This window comes from Podarcis liolepis, assembly GCF_965112155.1.
Source record: "Podarcis liolepis genome assembly, chromosome: 13".
Classification (NCBI taxonomy): domain Eukaryota; kingdom Metazoa; phylum Chordata; class Lepidosauria; order Squamata; family Lacertidae; genus Podarcis; species Podarcis liolepis.
Genome location: NC_139573.1, coordinates 16,227,183 through 16,246,736, shown reverse-complemented (window position 1 = coordinate 16,246,736; position 19,554 = coordinate 16,227,183). Strand labels below are relative to the sequence as shown.

The window sequence follows — 19,554 nt, the reverse complement described above, 5'->3', positions numbered from 1 at the left end:
ACAACAGAGAGGCCTGCACTCCCTCCTATTTTTCTCTTTCTCTATTTTCTCCCTTCTCACTCCCCCTCAACCCCACATTGCCTACAGCAAAAAATGTCTCAGAAGGACTGTAATTGAGCTGTATGATTTGAAAACAGAGACATTGAATGTACTCTTCCTACTTATGGAAAATCTTTAAATAAAAATATTTTTTTTTATTGAAGAAATGCTTAGTTATTTGTAAATTGCCAATGTTCTGAGAATTAATAGTAACAACAACAACTGTTGATGATGGTTTTGTTGTTGCCGTAGCACTGAATTTAACAAACATTTATTATTATCGATTCTAATAATAATGATTGATTATTACAATAAACGGACAATGCATGTCAGTAACGCTTCTCTTGTTAGTGTCTTAGCCTTTTCCACGTGAAAAAAGAAACCTATCTCTTGCCAAACCACCATTCAGCCACTGAGACTGTCATCAGTTTGTTTTCCTCTTTCAGTCAGGTCAGCAAGACCAGTGCTATCAATATGCTGCTAAAAGTATAGAGAGTTCCAGGGAAATAAAGATGACTAAATGTGCTTCTTACACACGCAGAGAAATGCCACATTGTGCAAGACTAATGAGGTGTGGTGGGGCGGGGAGACCCAGACTGCCTCCTCCTGCAAGGGCCCCATGGCGCATATAAATCCCAGAACGTGCAGGGAGCGGGCAGATACGACGAGAAGATCTGCAAAGATGAGAGGACAGACAAGAAGCTCTGCCAGCGCTGGGCTGCTTTTGCTGTTGGTCCTGACGGGTGAGTTCCTGGGCACAGCCTCTGGCGTGTGGGCGAGAACGGAATGGTGCACACAGACGGGCACATAGGCAGGCTTGTTGGGGTGGGCAGAACGGGATGGCAGGATAAGTGCCTCCGAGGACGGAGGGATGAAAAGGGCAGCAGGGCACCACAGGGAAGGATGCTCAGCCCAGGATGGAAACCAGCGGGCTGAAAGTGGGCAGTAGTCCCAGGAATAGCTGCTCCCACAATAAATCCTTAAGTACTTTCAGTGTCACGAGACATTCTGTTGTTTTTGCTGCAAGCCTGGCGAGAGATAAGAAGCGCTGCCCTGCTTTAAATAGGCAGGCAGATGATGGGCAAGATATAGGCATGATGAATGAATGGGAAGGTAAGCAGATACAATACCTAAGGTGGTTGGCAATCCCAGTGGCGTAGCGTGGGTTATCAGCACCCGGGGCAAGGCAAGTAATTTGCGCCCCCTAACCCGTGGATTTGCGCCCCCTAACCCCCAGATGTTGCGCCCGGTGCGGCCGGCCCCCCCTGCACCCCCCACGCTACGCCACTGGGCAATCCACGCTGGCTGGAGCTGACGAGAACTGGAGCACAATATCTGGAGGGCTACTGGTTTCCTAACCATACTACAGGTCAGGAGGGGAGAAACTCGGACTTAGGGGGCCGAATGCAGCCCTCCAGACCTCTCCATGTGGCCCTTGGGCCACCTCACAGCTGGCTACACCTCTCAGCAGCCCTGCTGTGTGCCTTCCTTAAATGCTTTTGCTTGGGTAGAGGATGGCGCAGCAAGGCGGTATAGAAACCTCTGGTTTGTGTGTGGCTGGAGCGGACCCTGCTGTACAAAAGTAATCACCTGTGGCCCTTGGAAGGCTGCCAGTGAGGGAAGGTGGCCCTCGGGCTGGAAATGATTCCCTCACCGCTGCTGTCGCTCAATCTGCTGTTAATGGCACAAGGCATGGAGAGGAGTTATTTTTTACAAAAAAATAATTATTATTGGCAACTCTGCAGAGGTTTTGAGGAAGGAAAGACTTCCTCCATTCACTGTGTTGCAACGTAAGTGGGACAATGGTAGCAATGGTGGTGGAGGTTGTGGTGGTTGTGGTGGCGGTGAGGAGCTTTCCCCTCCTCTGATTCATAGATGAACTTAAGGCAAAGGGCTGAGGAAGACAAAGATTGGGGGTTGGGGGGAGGTTGGATTGCACTTCCCTTATTGTGACTGGTCTCCTGCTCCTTGTGACAGCTGTGCAGCAAGCCTTCCTTCATTATTCCTTGCACTTCCACCAAAGTGCTGGCATCTAAGCCACTGGTGGCAATAGCTGCAACAAGCCACTCATCAGAGCTGCTTTGCCTGAAATGAAGAGATTTGGCCGATAAAGCTTTCTCCAGCATGGAGGCACAGTGATGGGGGGAACCTGCAGTCTTCAATTTGGGCAGGGGCTGCTGCCCCAGTCCCAGACATGAGGGGTGAGATGCCACTGAAAGCAACAGAAGTTTAAAGCAACCAAGCATCTTTCTAGTTATTGCTTATTGCTGTGAACCACCCTGAGATCTTTGGATGAAGGGCAGGATAACTATTAAATAAAAATAAAAGAATTGTAAGCTTTCACGAGCTACACCTGACTTCAACAGATGCATGGACCGTAATCCTCAGTAAAAAGGAAATATGTCGAAGTCTGTTAGATAGCCGAGGGCCATGAAAGTTTATACACATAGGGGCGTAGAACATGGGGGCGTAGAAACAGGAGTTAAATGGCAATGGAGTGCAAAAAGGACACAGCCTGTGAAATATGTCAGCTAGAGCTAAAATGTACATGAAATAAGCACAGCTGTCCTTCTTAAGAGTTGTAACTGGTGATAACACTGCCATCTTCGCATTACTAAGCAATTTAACATCTGTAGTAGGACAGGGAACTATTGCCTCTACTGAGACTCAGATAGGATCGAACTTGTTGATAAGTTGCAATTCAGCAGCTTCCTGCTGGAGTTTCCCCTTTGAAGCTCCTTTGGTCAAGGATGGCCATTCAGTTACTCATCATCATCATCATTTATTTATACCCCGCCCATCTGGCTGGGTTTCCCTAGCCACTCTGGGCGGCTTCCAGCTAAAGATTAAAATCATGACAAACTTCTCACATTGATTTCAGTGGGATCTCAGTGTGACTAAGGACTAGTTGGTTAGTTGGTTCGTTGGGTATATATGAAGACAAGATGGAATAATAATAATAATAATAATAATAATAATAATAATAAAAATAAATTTTATTTATATCCCACCCTCCCCAGCTGAAGCCGGGCTCAGAGCGGCTAACAATAGTAAAATGATACAACATTCTAAAATCATTTCATTATAAAATTAATTCCAATCAGATTAATGGCAACCATTGGGCTAGAGTTCTGTGAGGATTGCCAAAGGAGGGAGTCAGGCTGTGCCACCTCATTTTGGCCTGGCAATTGCAGGTGATGAACCTGTGACCTTTCTAGATGTTGTTGGAGGCCCACAGATTTTTCATTCCTGGCTATTGATACTGTTGGGGTGGCCACACTTTGCCTTTAAAAGCTGTGTCATGGGCATGTTCAACATCTCCCTGCACAGAGTTTGGGGAAGTTTGTTCCCTGTTGAATTTTGGCCTACCATGGAGTCATTAAAACCACAGAACCCATGTCAGGAAAAACAAGATCTCGGCCTCATCCAGGTCAGTTGATGCAAGACTGGTCACCCAGCCTCCTCTTTCTCTGCATGAAGTTCTCCTTTGCCCCTCAAAGCCCCAGAAGCTATTTGTTGGAAAATGTCTGAAGATGAGAACAATCCCAAGTAGATAACATGTGGCTTTATGCCAAAATAATGTGGTCAACCCTGTTTTTTTTAAAGTCCAGCCTTTCTCCCTGGGAAAGGTCAGGTAACCAAGAAGGATCTCAAACACAGACACACACAGTTTGCTAGCTGTATAACCTGTTTTTAAATTCCAGAGGTCAAACCTGCAGCTAAGATAAAAAAGCACCATCCCTGTACACTTCCATATCATCATTCTCCACCCAAATCTGGTATTAGATTAAAAGGGCTCTCGGTATTTTAATATTTCAGCTCAAAAGTCAAAGGTTGCCTTGCACAGAGAGCAGGGGCATTGTTGCCCAGGAGGCCTAAACCCCAGGTCTTTTGCCCTGGCCCCCAGATCCCCTGTGCACCAGACATTTAAAGTGCATTACTCTCCCCCCCCCCCCAAGAGTCCTGGGACCGGTATTTTGTTCAGGGTACTGGGAAATACAGCTCAGTGGGGATAAACTACAATTCCCAGGATTCTTTTGTGGAGGTGCTTTAGATGTATGGTGTGCAGATAGAGAGAATAGTTCCTAGATCCCCTTGATTTCTGTGGTGGATCAAAGTGTTCCTTTGAAGTCACTGGGTACTCGTAGCAATCTCAGTTCCCAAGAACAGAATGAGAGCTGAGGTGGGGCTAAAGGCGCCAACAATCTGGCCTCTTGTGCAAAGCCTAATTATGATAAGCTGGTACATTATAAATAGCTGTGTTCCAAATTGTTGTGATAAGGAACAGGGTGGCTTCTTTCCTTTCTTTCCTTGCCTCTTCCCTCCTCCATTCCAAGGAAACGCCTGGCACACAGCTGTACAAAACAATTCGGCAGAGGAGAAGTGTTGTTTACCTCACTCTTGGGCGGTCTTCCCAGGCCTGCTCAGATCCAGTTCAGTTCCAGGCAGCTGCTGCAGGTGTCCCTTGCCAGCAAAATTTAAATAAAATTGGGAAACACTCGCACAAAATTGGCAGTCATCATTATTTGCTTGCGCATCTTCCCATTAATCAATCGTTGATCCCACACTTGTCAGTGCATTTTCTCATCACAGTTGTGTGTGTTGTTGTTTTTAAATGTGTTATAGTGATAGGCTAAGTCAGGCTTCCTCAACCTCGGCCATCCAGATGTTTTTGGCCTACAACTCCCATGATCCCTAGCTAGCAGGACCAGTGGTCAAGGATGCTGGCAACTGTAGTCTCAAAACACCTGGAGGGCTGAGGTTGAGGAAGCCTGGGCTAAGTCAAGAGAGACCTTTCACTCCTGGAATTGTCAAACCTAAAGCTACAGGATGCACTTGATTCCCTCCTGCAAAATGGTGGTAGTCTGGAGGGAGCGAAAAGGTGCCACTTGAAGTTCTAGATAGGGGGAATAGTTAAAAAATAAATTAAAAAATCCAAATGCCCTGCAAAGGGAAATCAAGCATAGCAGGGTGTGGAGTAGGCTAGATGGAACCTGCCTCCCTCAGCCGCTAAATTTTAACCTGCAGAGGGGATGTTGGCTTTAAAAACAAAGGCATATGGGAAAGTATTTTAAAAGCACACTTGACCCCGGCTCCTCACAAGCAAAGAGCAATCCACTGTACCATATCAGATCTCATTTAACTACATGCGTCAACCAGCCTGGATTAAAAAACCAGGAAATGGTCCTAATCTGGGTGAAGGATGTTGACCTTGTGTTATGTGGCAAACTACAGAAACAAACACTGCTCATTCAAAATTGGAGGGAGATTGCCGTTTCCTCTTTCCTGGGGAAAAATTTCGACCGGGCACAGTGTTGCTTCAGGGAATTGACCCTGGGCGATAGGCGCTGGCTGAGTCACTGTTTGCTAGAGAGCTTTGCTTTCTCTCATGAGAGTGCATCTGACTCATGAAGGGCCAGGAAACAGTGCACTGGGAATGAGATAAGGACTGTCATAATCTCATCAGCCACAGTCTCCTGGCTCTTCAACAGCTTTAGAGACCAGAGGAGACGCAGGCATGGACTGCATGGACTGTCACTCATTTCTAGGACTGTTCCCGCCATTGAAGTAGCAAAGCGTGAGAAGGAAGCTGTGATGGAAACCATCATGCAGGTCCCACCAGGCCTGGAAGAATTTCTAAGCAGGGATGGGGAGCCTGTGGTCCTCCAGGTGTGTGGTTGGACTCCCAGGTCCCATCAGCCACAGCCAGCATGGCCAATGGTCAGAGATGGAGGGAGCTGGACTCCTGCAATACCCGAAGAGTCACAAGTTCTCCATCTCAGCTCTTGAGGGCTTCTGCCTGGCTCGGTGGGCCCCTGTGCAGAAAGAAGCTCAGTAGTGGCTGAGATGTTAAGGGAGCAGGGTGGCAAAATAATGGATGAAGACAAATATTGCTAATTGCTGCAGATCATTTGTGGCTGTTAGAGGCCAGTTATGCCTTGCGCTAAAGGGGGAGGGGGGAACCAATCTGCATTGAATTTGCATGTGGTAATTTGTATTCACGTTTAGAAATAATTACTTGTTGTATCTTGGTGACAGATACGTCTTTGTGTGCTTGCTCAGTCTGGTGACCAGGTGTTCTTAAGTGTTGTTGGGCAACTTCAAGGCTCCTGATCTCCCTTTTGATGGTTCCTTGTCTTTAAAGCAGACTTGGACTGGACAGCCCTCAATCAGAGGGCACCTTTCAACAGGGGATAGTCCTCTGGTAGCTCTTCCAGACAGAAAACTGTATTTTGTAAAGAGGGGTGCCTACCCCTTATTTAACATGAATGCCACTAAAGAGGGCAGCTGAAGGATTGGAAAGCCAAAGCAAAGAGCCAGTTCCCCCATGGATGTTTTAGGAAAGGTCAGGAAGTCTTCTCTTGCAGAATCAGTCTTGTGAAATTGCAGCCCATCCGCTAACATTGCAAGATACTGGAAACTGACAGTTGCAAAAATGTGTAGCCCTTCTGACGGCTGGCTAACAGATGAGTGGACCTTGTGGCTTATCAGCATTCATGTTGCCTTGACGGCCGTTGGAATAAACTCACTCATTCAGCTGCCAGTTAGTGATCAGGTGGACAAAGCTAAGTGGACAAGGCACCAGCAAATGGGATCCAGGCCAGATCCATGCCTGGGAGTGAAATAAAAATATTCATGAAAAACCACAAAAAGCAGAAACCTGCTTTTAAAAGAATAGTGTCTCTCCCTGCCCTGCTGGAGTTTCGGATTACCACTCCCATCATCCTCATCAGCTGTGCTAGCTGGTTCTGATGGGAATTGCAAGCTGAAACATCTGGAAATCACCAGATTTGCAAAGGCTGCCCTGCATTCTCACTGGCTTTGCATAATGGACAGTGATGGAGCGCAGGGGAGAAACATAAAAAACTCAACCATTTCTCTCTTTCCACCAGGTCTTCAGCAAGGATCATCTGCCCAAGGTATGTGCCCTGAACTTAGAACTTTTCCTTATTCTGTTCTGTTCTTTTTTATTTTATTTGTTTTAAAATTCCACTGTAACTAGCCCTGTTAAAGATCATAATATGTTTTTTAGAGTCTCAGAAGAAAAGAAAGACAACAGGTGGTTGTCCGAAGGAGCTTGCAATCAGCAGCTCTGGAGAGATGAAACTTGTCCTTCTTATTTGGCAATTTGATTACATAACGGGCTGAAAATATCTTAAATGATTCACAAGAGATGAATCTGAGCAAAGGGAGTCACACTTCTGTGTGGCTTCAGAGCTATTCAGGAAGTTGACTAAGGGGGTTAGAACAGGGTTGGGAAACCTCAGGCCTGGGGGCCGCACAACTCCTGTTGGTTGGACCAATGGTTTTGCAAAAAAGATGGATTATAAACAATGTGCAAAAGGGCAAATCTGCCATGCAAACTTGTACCACTTTCAGTTCTCCAAAAGAACCCTAGGCGCTGTAGTTTGAGAAGTGATGGGAGGGATGGTTCTTTGTCAGGGAATCTTCACATAAACATTATTCCCTGAGAAGAGGCAACAGCTATAAGATCCACTTAAAACTGCTATTCTAAATGCTCTTACTAAGGACCAAGCTTCACTTAATGCAGTGGGACTTAACCTCTGGCTAATTCATGCGTAGGGTTGCATTGTGAGTCGCTAGCTATAGATCTGCTGTCACGACAGGTATGTCTATATGGTGTGTCTGAGTCACCTTGCTCTCTGCTTCCCCCCCAGCACTAAAATGTGGCATTCAAAAGCCCGTTATCCGGATAGCAGGTGGACTGAATGCCCAGCGTGGCGAGTGGCCGTGGCAAGTCAGCCTCCAGTACCGCGGAGAGCACTTTTGTGGCGGAAGCCTCATTAACGAGAGATGGGTCCTGACTGCGGCCCACTGCTTCTATGAGTAAGTCAAGACGGAGTGCCCCCTCTTGGTACCCACGGGAATTGCATCCTAAAAGGCATCCAGCATCTTCTCTGAAGAGGCATTTTTACCCTTCTGTCTCCGATTGGAGGGAGTCTGTAACCACCTGCAATTTTTCCAAGTACAGCCGTACCTTGGTTGTCGCACGGAATCCATTCCAGAAGTCTGTCCGACTTCCGAAAATGTTTGACAACCAAGGCACAGCTTCCGATTGGCTGCAGGAGCTTCCTGCACTCCATCGGAAGCCGTGTAAGCCGCGTCAGACGTTCGGGTTCCAAAGAACGTTCGCAAACTGAAACACTCACTTCCAGATTTGTGGCATTCAGGAGCCAAAACTTTTGAGTCGCAAGGCATTCAGGATCCAAGATATGACTGTACTTGTGTTAGAAAACAAACAAAACAAAAATGTTTTGATTGCTTTAAAAAGTGCCTTCATTGAAACACCCTGCAGTATTCTTTTTTTAAAAAAATAACAGTTTTAGCCTATTAAACAAACTGATTGACAAAACACGGCAACCCTAATATTTATAGATCTGTCATCATTATCAGTGCTTTCCATGGTTTTAAGCTACCGTATCCAAAGCGAGGTTATTGCTACATACAAATACATTTAAGGCGTTGTAATATCCCCACAACATGGATGGGAAGCTGAAACAGAGAGAGGGGAATTGCTGAGGCTCCCTCATTAAGGAAAGTAAGAAGCAGGGCTTTTTTCCAGCCGGAACTCAGTTCCAGCACACCTCAGGTGGACGCCATTGCCATTATAAGAGAACTAAGGGGGCGCTGTGGGTTAAACCACAGAGCCTAGGACTTGTTGATCAGAAGGTTGGCGGTTTGAATCCCTGCGATGGGGTGAGCTCCCGTTGCTCAGTCCCAGCTCCTGCCAACCTAGCAGTTTGAAAGCACGTCAAAGTGCAAGTAGATAAACAGGTACCGCTCCGGCGGGAAGGTAAACGGCATTTCCGTGCACTGCTCTGGTTCGCCAGAAGCGGCTTAATCATGCTGGCCACATGACCCAGAAGCTGGGTCCCTCGGCCAATAAAGCGAGATGAGCGCTGCAACCCCAGAGTCGGCCATGACTCGACCTAATGGTTAGGGGCCCCTTTACCTTTAAGGAGGTGTTTGTGGTGAGTTCCAGCACCTCTCCCCAAGGTTTCAGCCAGGGAGTCTTTTCCAGACCTACTTGGAAATGCCAAGGTTTGAAACTGGGCCCTTTTGCACGCAGACCCCGTGTTCTGCCTCTGAGCCATGGCTCTTCCCTTATTAACTTGCAGCTGAGGTGAGATTTAAACCTCCGCTGGAGCTTCCAAGTTACAACACATGGCAGAAGTTGAGATGAAAAGAGACTGGGTCATCGCATCAGCTCATGAACAAAGCAAGCAAGGGGCCCATGCGCCCATTCTGCAGATTCAAGAGTGCGCTGTGAGAGATTCTCAAACACAGTCCTTTCTCTTTTCCTCCAGGCTGGGAATCAAAATCTGCGCATCTGACTGGAAAGTGGTGCTGGGCCGCGTGAGACTGACAGGCAGGTCTCAAAGGGGGCTGGAACGCAACGTCTCCGACATCATCCCTCACAAGGACTACGTCAATTACGATAAAGGCGATGACATCGCGCTGGTGCGCCTCAGCGAGCCTGTGAGCTACAGCCGGGACATCGCTCCCATCTGCCTGCCGTATGCCAACCACCGCTTTGCCTTCGGGACGCAGTGCTGGCTGAGCGGCTGGGGAGAAGTTGCCAATAACGGTGAGTGAGGAACGGGGGTCTCTCTGGTCAGAGGGGGAGGAGCATGTGGGTCTTGCTTCTGTGGTTGAGCTGTGGGTGCAGAAGGTTCCAGGTTCGGCCCCTGCCAGCTCTGCTTAAAAGGATCAGGCAGCACGTAGGCCGGGGAGAAGGAGTTCGATTCAGCTCACATTTATCAAATCCATGCTTTCCGAAACTGTACATGAACCGAAACCGCAGCCAGCCTTTGAAACGTATGCTTATCCAGACTTTGCAATGTGGTTGCGCAACCATAGAACCTTAACCAAAATGTGTGTCTTTGGGGGGGTGTGCAATAAAACGGGAATATATTGGTGAAAAGAATGTGCAAAAGTGCACGGTGTTAGGAGAAATTGCTTGCAAAAAATTAGACAAAACTGCATATAAAAATCTGTGTGTTAGGATAAATTCACACTGAGATGCTGAAGAATTTTCAGGAGGATTTTTAAAAGGGGAAATTCACAAATTGCTGCAGAAATGTAGAGAAGCGAATTTAAGACTGTGGAAATAAGAAGCTGAGAGAACAGAGAAATGACAGATTCTTCCATCCCTAGACTGCCTGGTGATGGAAAAGGGCCCATCTTTGAAAGCCACTGCCAGTCAGAGGAAGCAATACTAGCCTAGGTGGACTAAGGGTTCTACATAGGGCAGGTAGCTTTTTGCATTCATAATTCAGGTGCTGGCATCACCAGGCCTTGTGGGAAGGGCCATAGTTCAGCAGCAGAGCATCTGATTCACATGCGAAAGGTCCCAGGTTCAATCTATTGCATCTCCCAGTAGGGCTGGGAATGTCCCCTGGGAAAATCCCTGGACAGCTGCTGCCAGTCAGTGTGGACAATACTGAGACAGAAGGAGCCATGGTCTGCCTCTGTATAAGACCAGATGGTGGTTTCATCAGATCTTTGGCAGTGTGTGTGTGTGTGTGAGGGACCTGTGATTAGGGGCCAACCAACATGATCAGGGGTTGTTCCAAGCATCTTCTGCCCAGCTGCCTGGGACCACCTAATAATATTCTAACTGCGCCCCATGCTCCCCTCCAGTCACCCTGCCGAAACCCATGAACCTCCAGGAGATGACCGTAGACCTGCTGACCAGCGACACCTGCAACTGCATCTACAGCAACCTACGCAACAGGAGGATCGTCAGCCCAGCTCGGCCCGGCATGGTCTGTGCCATGACTCCTGACCGCAAGAGGGGTCCTTGCAAGGTCAGCAAAAGATGAGCGAAACTGTCAAAGGAAGGATGTGGGTGGAACTGTGCTTCCCAACAAGATAGGCCCTGCCTTGCTAGATCAGGCCTAAATGCTTCACGTTTCAAGCAAGTTCATAGCCCTTACGGACATGCAAATAGGAGTTTGTGAGTAATGGCTGGAGAAACATTCAGAAGCCATCTGGCAGCTCAGCAAGGCTTCCAGTAGTGAAGGGGTGCTGCTGCTTCAGGGCATGGTATAAGTCTCCACCTCTCCAGCACCACATTGGCTAGCATAGATAAATCAAGAAAGCAGGTGCAACAGCAAATCCCCATGCATTTATATGCAGACACAAGTATTATTTCAGGGATGGGGAACCTGTGGCTCTCAATAAGGGTTGCTGGGCTTCAGCTCTGATAATCCTTGGCCCATTGGCCATGCTGGCTGTCGCTGATCCAACAATGTCTGGAGGGCAGCAGGTTGGCACAGTTGATTTTGTGGGCCTTACGCCCAGGATGGCATGTTTAGGGTTTGCAGCCTACACTTGGGAAATGTACACTGTTTGAAAGATTTGGTTTTCTTGGCGTAGGAACAGGGAGGGGGTAAGATTCAGGTTAGATTCAAGTCAAGAATGCAAAGGATCTTCCTTAAATCTTAAAAGTTTGGGCACTTTCTCCCTGACACGCACAACACCATTGCGCATTCCCCATTTTCCCAAGTATGATTGTGCCAGAGTGAGAGCGACCAGTTTTAGGTTGCAATCCTCCACCCCATATATCTGGGAGTAAATGCCATGGAATTGAAAAGGACTTACATCTGAGTGGGGCTGGAGGCCATGCTAGTCTTACTTAGAGTAGACCATTGAAATGAATGAACACGATGTCCTTGGGTCCATTTGTTTCAATGGGTCTAATCCGTTTAGCATTGGATACAACTCTATTTTTTTCCCCTTTTGAGGGTAGAGCAGTGAAGACTAGTGATTGTCTTTGCCATGTCCGGCTAATTGACAATTATTATTGTTGTTGTTGTTGTTGTTGTTGTTGTTATTATTTATTATTTCTATACTGCCCTATACTCGGAGGTCTCAGGGCGGTTCACAGAAAAGATCACAGGAGCCCAATTCTATCCATTAGCTGCCACTGGCGAAAAATCAGCCAACCCCCCCCCCCCAGGCCATTCGTTAGTGAAACCAGCAGCCAGCATAGCAACAAAACATTATGCACCCCTATGTTACAAAGCTCCTCTTTCCACCCCAGGGCGATTCAGGTGGCCCTCTGGTCTGCATGGAGGATGGCTATTGGTTCCAGGCAGGGATCTTGAGTTTCTCCATGGGCTGCAGACAGTTCTTTGGCCCCACTGTCCTGACCGACACTGCTTTCTACGCCGACTGGATCAAGCGTTATGTCGAAGATGCCACCTTCGCCAGCCAGCCCGAACCCCGGCCCAATACCACTGACAAGTACATGTGCACAGGTATGGGTCTTTACCTAGGATTGCTGCAAATATATGGCTTCACAGCATGGGTTGGGGAGTCTGTGGCCCTTCAGGTATTGCTGGGTCTCCAATTCCCATCAGCCCAAGCCAGCGTGGCTCCTGGTCAGGGATGGTGGGAGCTGTAGCCTAGCAACAGCTGAAAGCATAAGATTCTTCTTATGTTCTTCTGACACCATGTTTTCCTCTGCACCGGTTTCCAGGCTGCGGGGTGATGAAAGCGGACAGGCCTGGCAGAGGGGCAGAGGGTCTCTGGCCCTGGTACGTGAGCCTCCGGCACAAGGGTCAGCACGTCTGTGGAGCCACCTTGATCGCTGAGGACTGGGTCATCACCTCTGCGCAGTGCTTCATTGGGTGAGTGGAGATTGCATGGGCAAAGTTTTCCTGGTGGTCTCTGGGCAGGAGAATGTGACATCCTGTGTCATGCCAGCCTACTTTGGATTCTTGTTGATGGCATCTTCTCCTGCAGCAGCTTCTATAACCTTCAGGAGAAGATGCCTTCATTTTTGGCTGCTGTATCTTTTGGTAACAGCCAGAAAAATCTCCACAGGTGAAGCTTTCTCCAGTCAATTTCAGTTGTTGAATTTCTGCCCAATGCCCAACTGTTAAAGGTACACAGCAGGCCTCCCAGTGGGAAAAAGGCATGCATATTCTGGCTGCAGAGTGCAGGAAGTTAATCCCACTTAGTCATATAGACAGTATTTGGTCTGTCTTGAGAGCTCAGTGACTGAGGGCGTGTAGATGCAGTGTAGAAGCTAAGAATTATGAATCAGGGCATCCCCAGGTGAAATCTCTCCTCTGCTGGGTGCATTAGGTAGGTGGCCTTAGGCAAGCTCCTGCATCTCATGTGTGGCATGCGGGTGAGGGGGGGTTACCTCACAGGACTGTTGTTAGCATTCACAAGATAATATTTGTGAAGTGCTTCATGCATTCTAAATTGCTCTGCATTTCTTAAGTAGTATTATTACACTCAGGAGTCCTGGCTCCCCTAATTCCTGACTGCGGCCTCCTGGACCTGTCTTGGTGTGTGCAAAACATATCAAGGCCAACCAAGTCCATGAAAATTCTGCAACCCAAATGCATGCTTCAATTCCTCCTGTCTCCTGTTTGTCAGGCTCCAGGAACCCGAGGGCTGGGAGGTGCTGCTGGGTGAGCAGCGGGAAGAGGGCAAGCAGACATGGCAGGAGAAGAGGGCCATCCAGCAGATCGAACTCCACGGTGCCTATGTGGAGGCGAAGGAAGGTCACGACATTGCGATGGCCAAGCTGTCCCAGCCTGTGGTGTTCAATGACAGAATTCGGGCCATCTGCGCCCCGTACGCCAACCACCAGTTCCCCTTTGGCTCCACCTGCTGGACCCGCGGACGGAGAATCGGTATGTCGGGGAGGAGCATGGTGCGACTGTGCAAGATTATCTTATTTATTTATTTATTTATTTATTATTTATTTATTTATACATACCCCGCCCATCTGGCTGGGTTTCCCCAGCCACTCTGGTCGGCTCCCAACAGAATATTAATAATAGTAACAAAAAAGCAATAAAACATCAAACATTAAAAGTTTCCCTAAACAGGGCTGCCTTCAGATGTCTTCTAAAAGTCAGATCAGGGGTAGGCAACCTAAGGCCCATGGGCCCAATCGCCTTCTCAATCCGGCCCACGGACGGTCCGGGAATCAGCGTGTTTTTACAGGAGTAGAATGTGTCCTTTTATTTAAAATGCATCTCTGTGTTATTGTGGGGCATACGAATTCATTCATTCTCCCCCCCCCCAAAAAAAAATATATAGTCCGGCCCACCACGTGGTCTGAGGGACGGTGGACCGGCCCACAGCTGAAAAAGGTTGCTGACCCCTGAGTCAGATAGGTGTTTATTTCCTTGACATCTGATGGGAGGGCGTTCCACAGGGCGGGCGCCACTACTGAGAAGGCCCTCTGCATGGGTGGGGAATCCTTTTCTGCCAGAAAGGACCACCTTCTCTCTCTTCCAGAAGCCACATGTGGGTGTTGGGCAGGGCCAGAAGCTAAAATGAGCAGAGGAACAAATGTTTATTTTGCCCCTGTGCATTAAGGGTTGCTTCTGCACACGTTCACGCATCCCACTGGACTCTTCATCCAGGCAGGCAAGAAGCACCGTCTGAGTTCCAGTGTGCATTCTAGGCAGGCATGAATATGCAAAGCTGGGCTAGTGAGGAGGTGTGGCTTGGGGGAGAGTCCCTTGCGGGCCTGACGGGAGAGGACTGGAGGGCTGCATTCTGAGCCCTGGGCCTTAGGGTCCCTCTTAGATTCCTTAGATTCTTCCAGGATTAAACAGATGGGGGGAAAGCGCCACAGTCTTAGGGAGGTGGGACTGGTGACTGGGAGCGGCTACTGAGACCACATAACACCGGTCTTAAAAGACCTACATTGGCTCCCAGCACATTTCCAAGCACAATTCAAAGTGTTGGTGGTGACCTTTAATACATGAAGGAGCGTCTCCACCCCCATTGTTCTGCCCAGACACTGAGGTCCAGCACCGAGGGCCTTCTGGCGGTTCCCTCCCTGCGAGAAGCCAAGTTATAGGGAACCAGGCAGAGGGCCTTCTCGGTAGTGATGCCCGCCCTGTGGAACACCCTCCCACCAGATGTCAAAGAGAACAACAACTACCAGACTTTTTAGGGAAGCTTTTAATGCTTGATGTATTACGGTATTTTAATATTTTGTATGAAGCCACCCAGAGTGGCTGGGGAAGCTCAGCCAGATGGGCAGGGTATAAATATATATCATCATCATCATCATCATCATCATCATCATCCCTGGCACGGCTTACCAACTCATGATCTTTCCATCTTTATCTAGATGGCAATTTGAGTTTTCCGGGCAGCGTGGAGGTCAAACTCCTTGGCCCCAAGGAATGCAACTGCATCTATAACAAGACCAGCGACGTGGGGAAAGAGATCCCCATCACCTCTCAGATGATGTGTGCCACGCCCAGTAAAAGCAACATGCGCTGCCAGGTAAGGGGAGGTCAACACCTCTTGTGCTGAAAGGATGTTCGAAACAGATGGGTGGGGAATATGGTCGGTTATAGCCAAATTATCCCACATTTTGGGTACTAAATATCACCTCCCCCTTCCACTGAGCTCATGGCACAGACTGCCAGGATGGTCCCTGTTGTGTCTTCCTGCATGCGTCATCAGCAGCAGTGCTTTATGGCAGAGTGCTTTGTGGCAGAACTGCTCGGATGGCAGTTTTGCAGCAGTTTTACAGCACTCTGATTCAGCCCTATGTATACCCTGTTTCCATGTAGTAATCACATGAGTTGCAACATCCTCCTTCTATGGCAGCCTTTCTCAACATGTGGGTCCCCAGATGTTGTTGAACTACAACTCCCATCACCCCTAGCTAGCAAGGCCAGAGCTCAGGGATGATGGGAGTTGCAGTCCAACAACATTTGGGGACCCACAGGTTGAGAACCGCTCCTCTAAGGTAAGGTTTTTTTCAATGAATCCAGGGACACTTTTCAACTTCAATGGATTTTGTATGGGGACTGATTTGTAAATCCAGGGACCTTCCCCGGGAAACAGGGACATCTGGTAACCTTACTCTAAGGAGGTGAATTAAACTAGGCTCTCCAAGGCAGGTGGTTTGCCCTTTTTTTAATTGCAGGGTTCTGACTTCCATCACTCCCAACAACACAACAACAAAACAGGTATTCTGAACTACAGATGCATGGCTGTACCTTAAACACACAGCCAAGTAAACCCGGTGTTTCTATATAACACTAAGGCATTTCTTCAACAAGTAGGACTAGCAGAGGAGGCAATCCATTGCTTTACTCTTACATCCCTTGCCCAAATATTGTTCCAGTAGGGCTCACGCAGCAGAATTTCCCTGTGGAAACTCGCACACAAAAATGAGAAAGCGTTTAGCTGGCCAGTGAAGGATCTTTCAGCCCATGGAGCTGTCCATACTTGGTGTGGTGCTGAAATGCTTATTCTCTAGTTGCGCACAGCTGCAAATTTGGAAGTGCCAAATGTGGTTTTTTTTAGATATTTGAGAAGTCCCGCTGAGAAACTAACTGGTGCTTTCTGTCATTTCCCCCCTTCCCCCCTCCTTTCACACAACATATTTAAATACCATCTGGTAGACTCCTATTCAGTGAGCAGGAATTAGGAGCCCAGATTAAAAGCAGGGACTCCTGGTTGTTACCCATCTTTCATCCATGGCAGTGTTCCCTTTGGAGACTAGGAAATGTGACCCCATGTTTCTGCTTCTGAGTCCTTCCTTTTACTGAGGGATAGGCAACATGATGCCATCCAGATGTTGTTGAACTCCAACTCCCATCATTTCTATTAGCCATGCTGGCTGGGGAGATGATGATGATAATTATAATTTATTATTTATACCCCGCCCATCTGGCTGGGTTTCCCCAGCCACTCTGGGTGGCTTCCAACAGAATATTAAAATACAATAGTCTATTAAACATTAAAAGCTTCCCTAAACAGGGCTGCCTTCAGATGTCTTCTAAAAGTCTGGTAGTTGTTTTTCTCTTTGACATCTGAAGGGAGGTTGTTCCGCAGGGCGGGTGCCACTACCGAGAAGGCCCTCTGCCTGGTTCCCTGTAACTTGGCTTCTTTTTTTTTTTATAAAATATTTATTGCAATTTTAAACAACAAAAATAACATCAAACATATAAGAGACAGAGAAATTCAAAGTAAGATTATAAGAAAAAGTAAGAATAAAAAGAATAAGAGTAAAAGATAAGGAAAAAAATTTACAAATGTTCATAAATCATATTTTCATAATCTTTGGACTTCCTCACGTCACCCTCTCCTGCGTTCTCAGTCATATAGTTAAATACAGCAATTTGTTACCTTGCTTCCATTTTCATCTTATAAATCTCAAATATTCAATTCCAACTTTAAGTATTTTGGTCATACCCTGTAACTTGGCTTCTTGCAGTGAGGGAACCGCCAGAAGGCCCTCGGTGCTGGACCTCAGTGTCCGGGCAGAACGATGGGGGTGGAGACGCTCCTTGAGGTATACTGGACCAAGGTGGTGTCCAACAACTTTGGGAGCGCACCATGTTGACTACCCCAGTTCACTCACTCACTCACTCACTCACTCACTCACTCACTCACTCTGTTTGTTATTAACTTTTCCCCCAGAGTGACCCGAAGTGACTTACATTAAAACCAATTAAGAATATCCAGTAAAAATCTAAAAGCACACACACACGTCTGATTTGGATGGCATCCTGCTCTGTATTTTGGCTCCTGTTGGACTGCTATGTTAATATTTTCGTTCTTTGACCTCTAGGATAGTATCGGTGACCCTCTGGTTTGCAACGAGAATGGGACGTGGTTCTTGGCGGGCATCTCCAGCTTTGGAAAGGGCTGTGGGACTGTGGTCCGTCCAGGTGTTTACACATCAGTCAGTAGCTTTCAGGAGTGGATCATGCAACTGTCCTGGTCTGCTTACTATGATGTGCAGAAGCCTCCTATTCCAGTGGTCAATGACACAGAAACCTGCATGCATGTGGTTTTTTCAAGTAAGGAGCAGTAATCTTGAATATCCTTGGGGGGGGGGGTGGCAGTTCACAGAATCAACAGGGACCTTTCAGTACAGTTCAGAATCCATGGGCATGCATCCCTGTCTCAGAAGCAGTACTAATCTCTGAATGTAACCTGCCACCCATGAATGCACTGATTCACCTTATCATCAAGAGGACATCGGCACAAGACATTTAAAGTGCTGTTACACCACTTTAACAATCATGGACTGGGAACTGTCGGTTGTTAAGGGTGCTGCTTAGAGATTTTTAGGAGACCCCCTATTCCTCTCAAAGAGCCACCATTCTCAGAGTGCCCCAGGAAGAGAAATTGGTTATTAAACAGATAGCCCAATACAATGGCTAGCGCTGGTTGGCAGATGAGAAGAAAAGCCAAAGGCTGCTCATCTCTCAGCAGAGCGAGAGCCTTCTCTCTCTCTCCCTCCCTCTCCCTCCCTCCCTCCCTCCCTCCCTCTCTCTCTCTCTCTCTCTCTCTGCAACCTGCAAGAGCTAAAGCTGGAGGTTTAGCAACAGAGGAAAGCTTCCCCAGCCAAATTTCTGCCTGCCTGGCCACTTCTATAAGGATGGCAGCCCTTTTATAAGGATGGCAGCCCTACATTTGCACCCCATCCTATCCCCTGCACTCAAAGCATGCCTTCAATATTTCTTTCTGTCCCCTAAAGAGCTCACAGTCTAAGCCACCCTGGCATTCTTTCCAGATTCCCCACACCTAGAGTATGAAAGGCACTGGATTGTTTCCAGCCAAATCCTACTCAGAGTAGACCCATTGAAAGCAATGAACCCACACCCATGGACTTCAGTGAGTAGGGCTGGCCTAGGATACAATCCATTGCCTTCCTCTTTATAAATCCCATCTCCTGAAGCCATAGGAGTAAATAAACTTAGGCTGCTTCCCTTTTTTTCAGGATCCAGCCGTGTTTAATAAGACAAAGAAGAAAGGACAAAACTGGACACGGAACAGGCCAAGCTTGGCTGAATGAAAAACTTGGTGGCATCCCTTCTCGTCCGCCTCTGGTTCTGCCTCCCACTCAAGAAATGATCTGAGAGCATTGCTGGCTGCCACCACACAGCAGAGTCTGGGGAGGCGGGCTCATTCCAGCTACCAGACGGACAGTTCTTTGTTCCTATCTCAGAACAATCCAGGGGGCTGCATTTTGGTTTGTCGGGGGGGACGGGACGACACCCATCACACCTGATGCCAGCCCTGCAAAATAACACTAAGAGCCCTGCCCTGCTGGGCAAAATGGAGGCGGGCAGAATATAGCAAGATGCCATTGCTTCTCAGGATATTTCCCCTCTCCTTTCCTAGACTGCATAATTGGAACCAAGAGGCCAGACATTAAGACTGGCCTTGGACAAGCCCCCCTCCTGCTACCTTTCAACCTACCTCACAGGTGTGTTGCGAAGGATAAAATGAGGCAGGTATATGAGGACCCTCAGAGCAAGGCCAGAAACTGCCACTTCCATAACTGTCTGCTTCAGGGGGGGGGGGGGGGACAGACTCACAGGGCCAAACTCAAGACCATGTCCTGGGCTGGAGTGAATCTGAATTAGCATCGTAACAGGTTGGGTCTGGAAACTTTATTTATGGTCTGGAAACTTTATTTATGTGATGAAATCCAGCTTCTAATCTACAAGCGTAGCTGCCTTTTTCAGAAGG

General features: G+C 47.8%; 1 protein-coding gene across 1 annotated transcript; it reads left to right on the top strand.

The window, feature by feature from the left end:
- The first annotated feature begins 540 nt into the window (after positions 1-540).
- Positions 541-18,808, top strand: PRSS53 (serine protease 53). The gene is made up of 10 exons (XM_083470768.1): positions 541-782; positions 6,933-6,959; positions 7,719-7,887; positions 9,369-9,649; positions 10,705-10,871; positions 12,110-12,326; positions 12,548-12,698; positions 13,459-13,718; positions 15,179-15,336; positions 17,642-18,808. The coding sequence occupies exons 1-10, from the start codon at positions 560-562 to the stop codon at positions 17,885-17,887; spliced, it is 1,899 nt and encodes a 632-aa protein (XP_083326894.1). The 5' UTR covers positions 541-559; the 3' UTR covers positions 17,888-18,808.
- Positions 18,809-19,554: the final 746 nt, after the last annotated feature.

Coding starts and splice junctions, on each gene's coding strand:
- PRSS53 (XM_083470768.1), top strand. CDS start 560: ATGTGCTTCTTACACACGCAGAGAAATGCCACATTGTGCAAGACTAAT. Junction 10,872..12,109: donor GCAAGAGGGGTCCTTGCAAG/GTCAGCAAAAGA, acceptor TTTCCACCCCAG/GGCGATTCAGGTGGCCCTCT. Junction 12,327..12,547: donor TGACAAGTACATGTGCACAG/GTATGGGTCTTT, acceptor ACCGGTTTCCAG/GCTGCGGGGTGATGAAAGCG.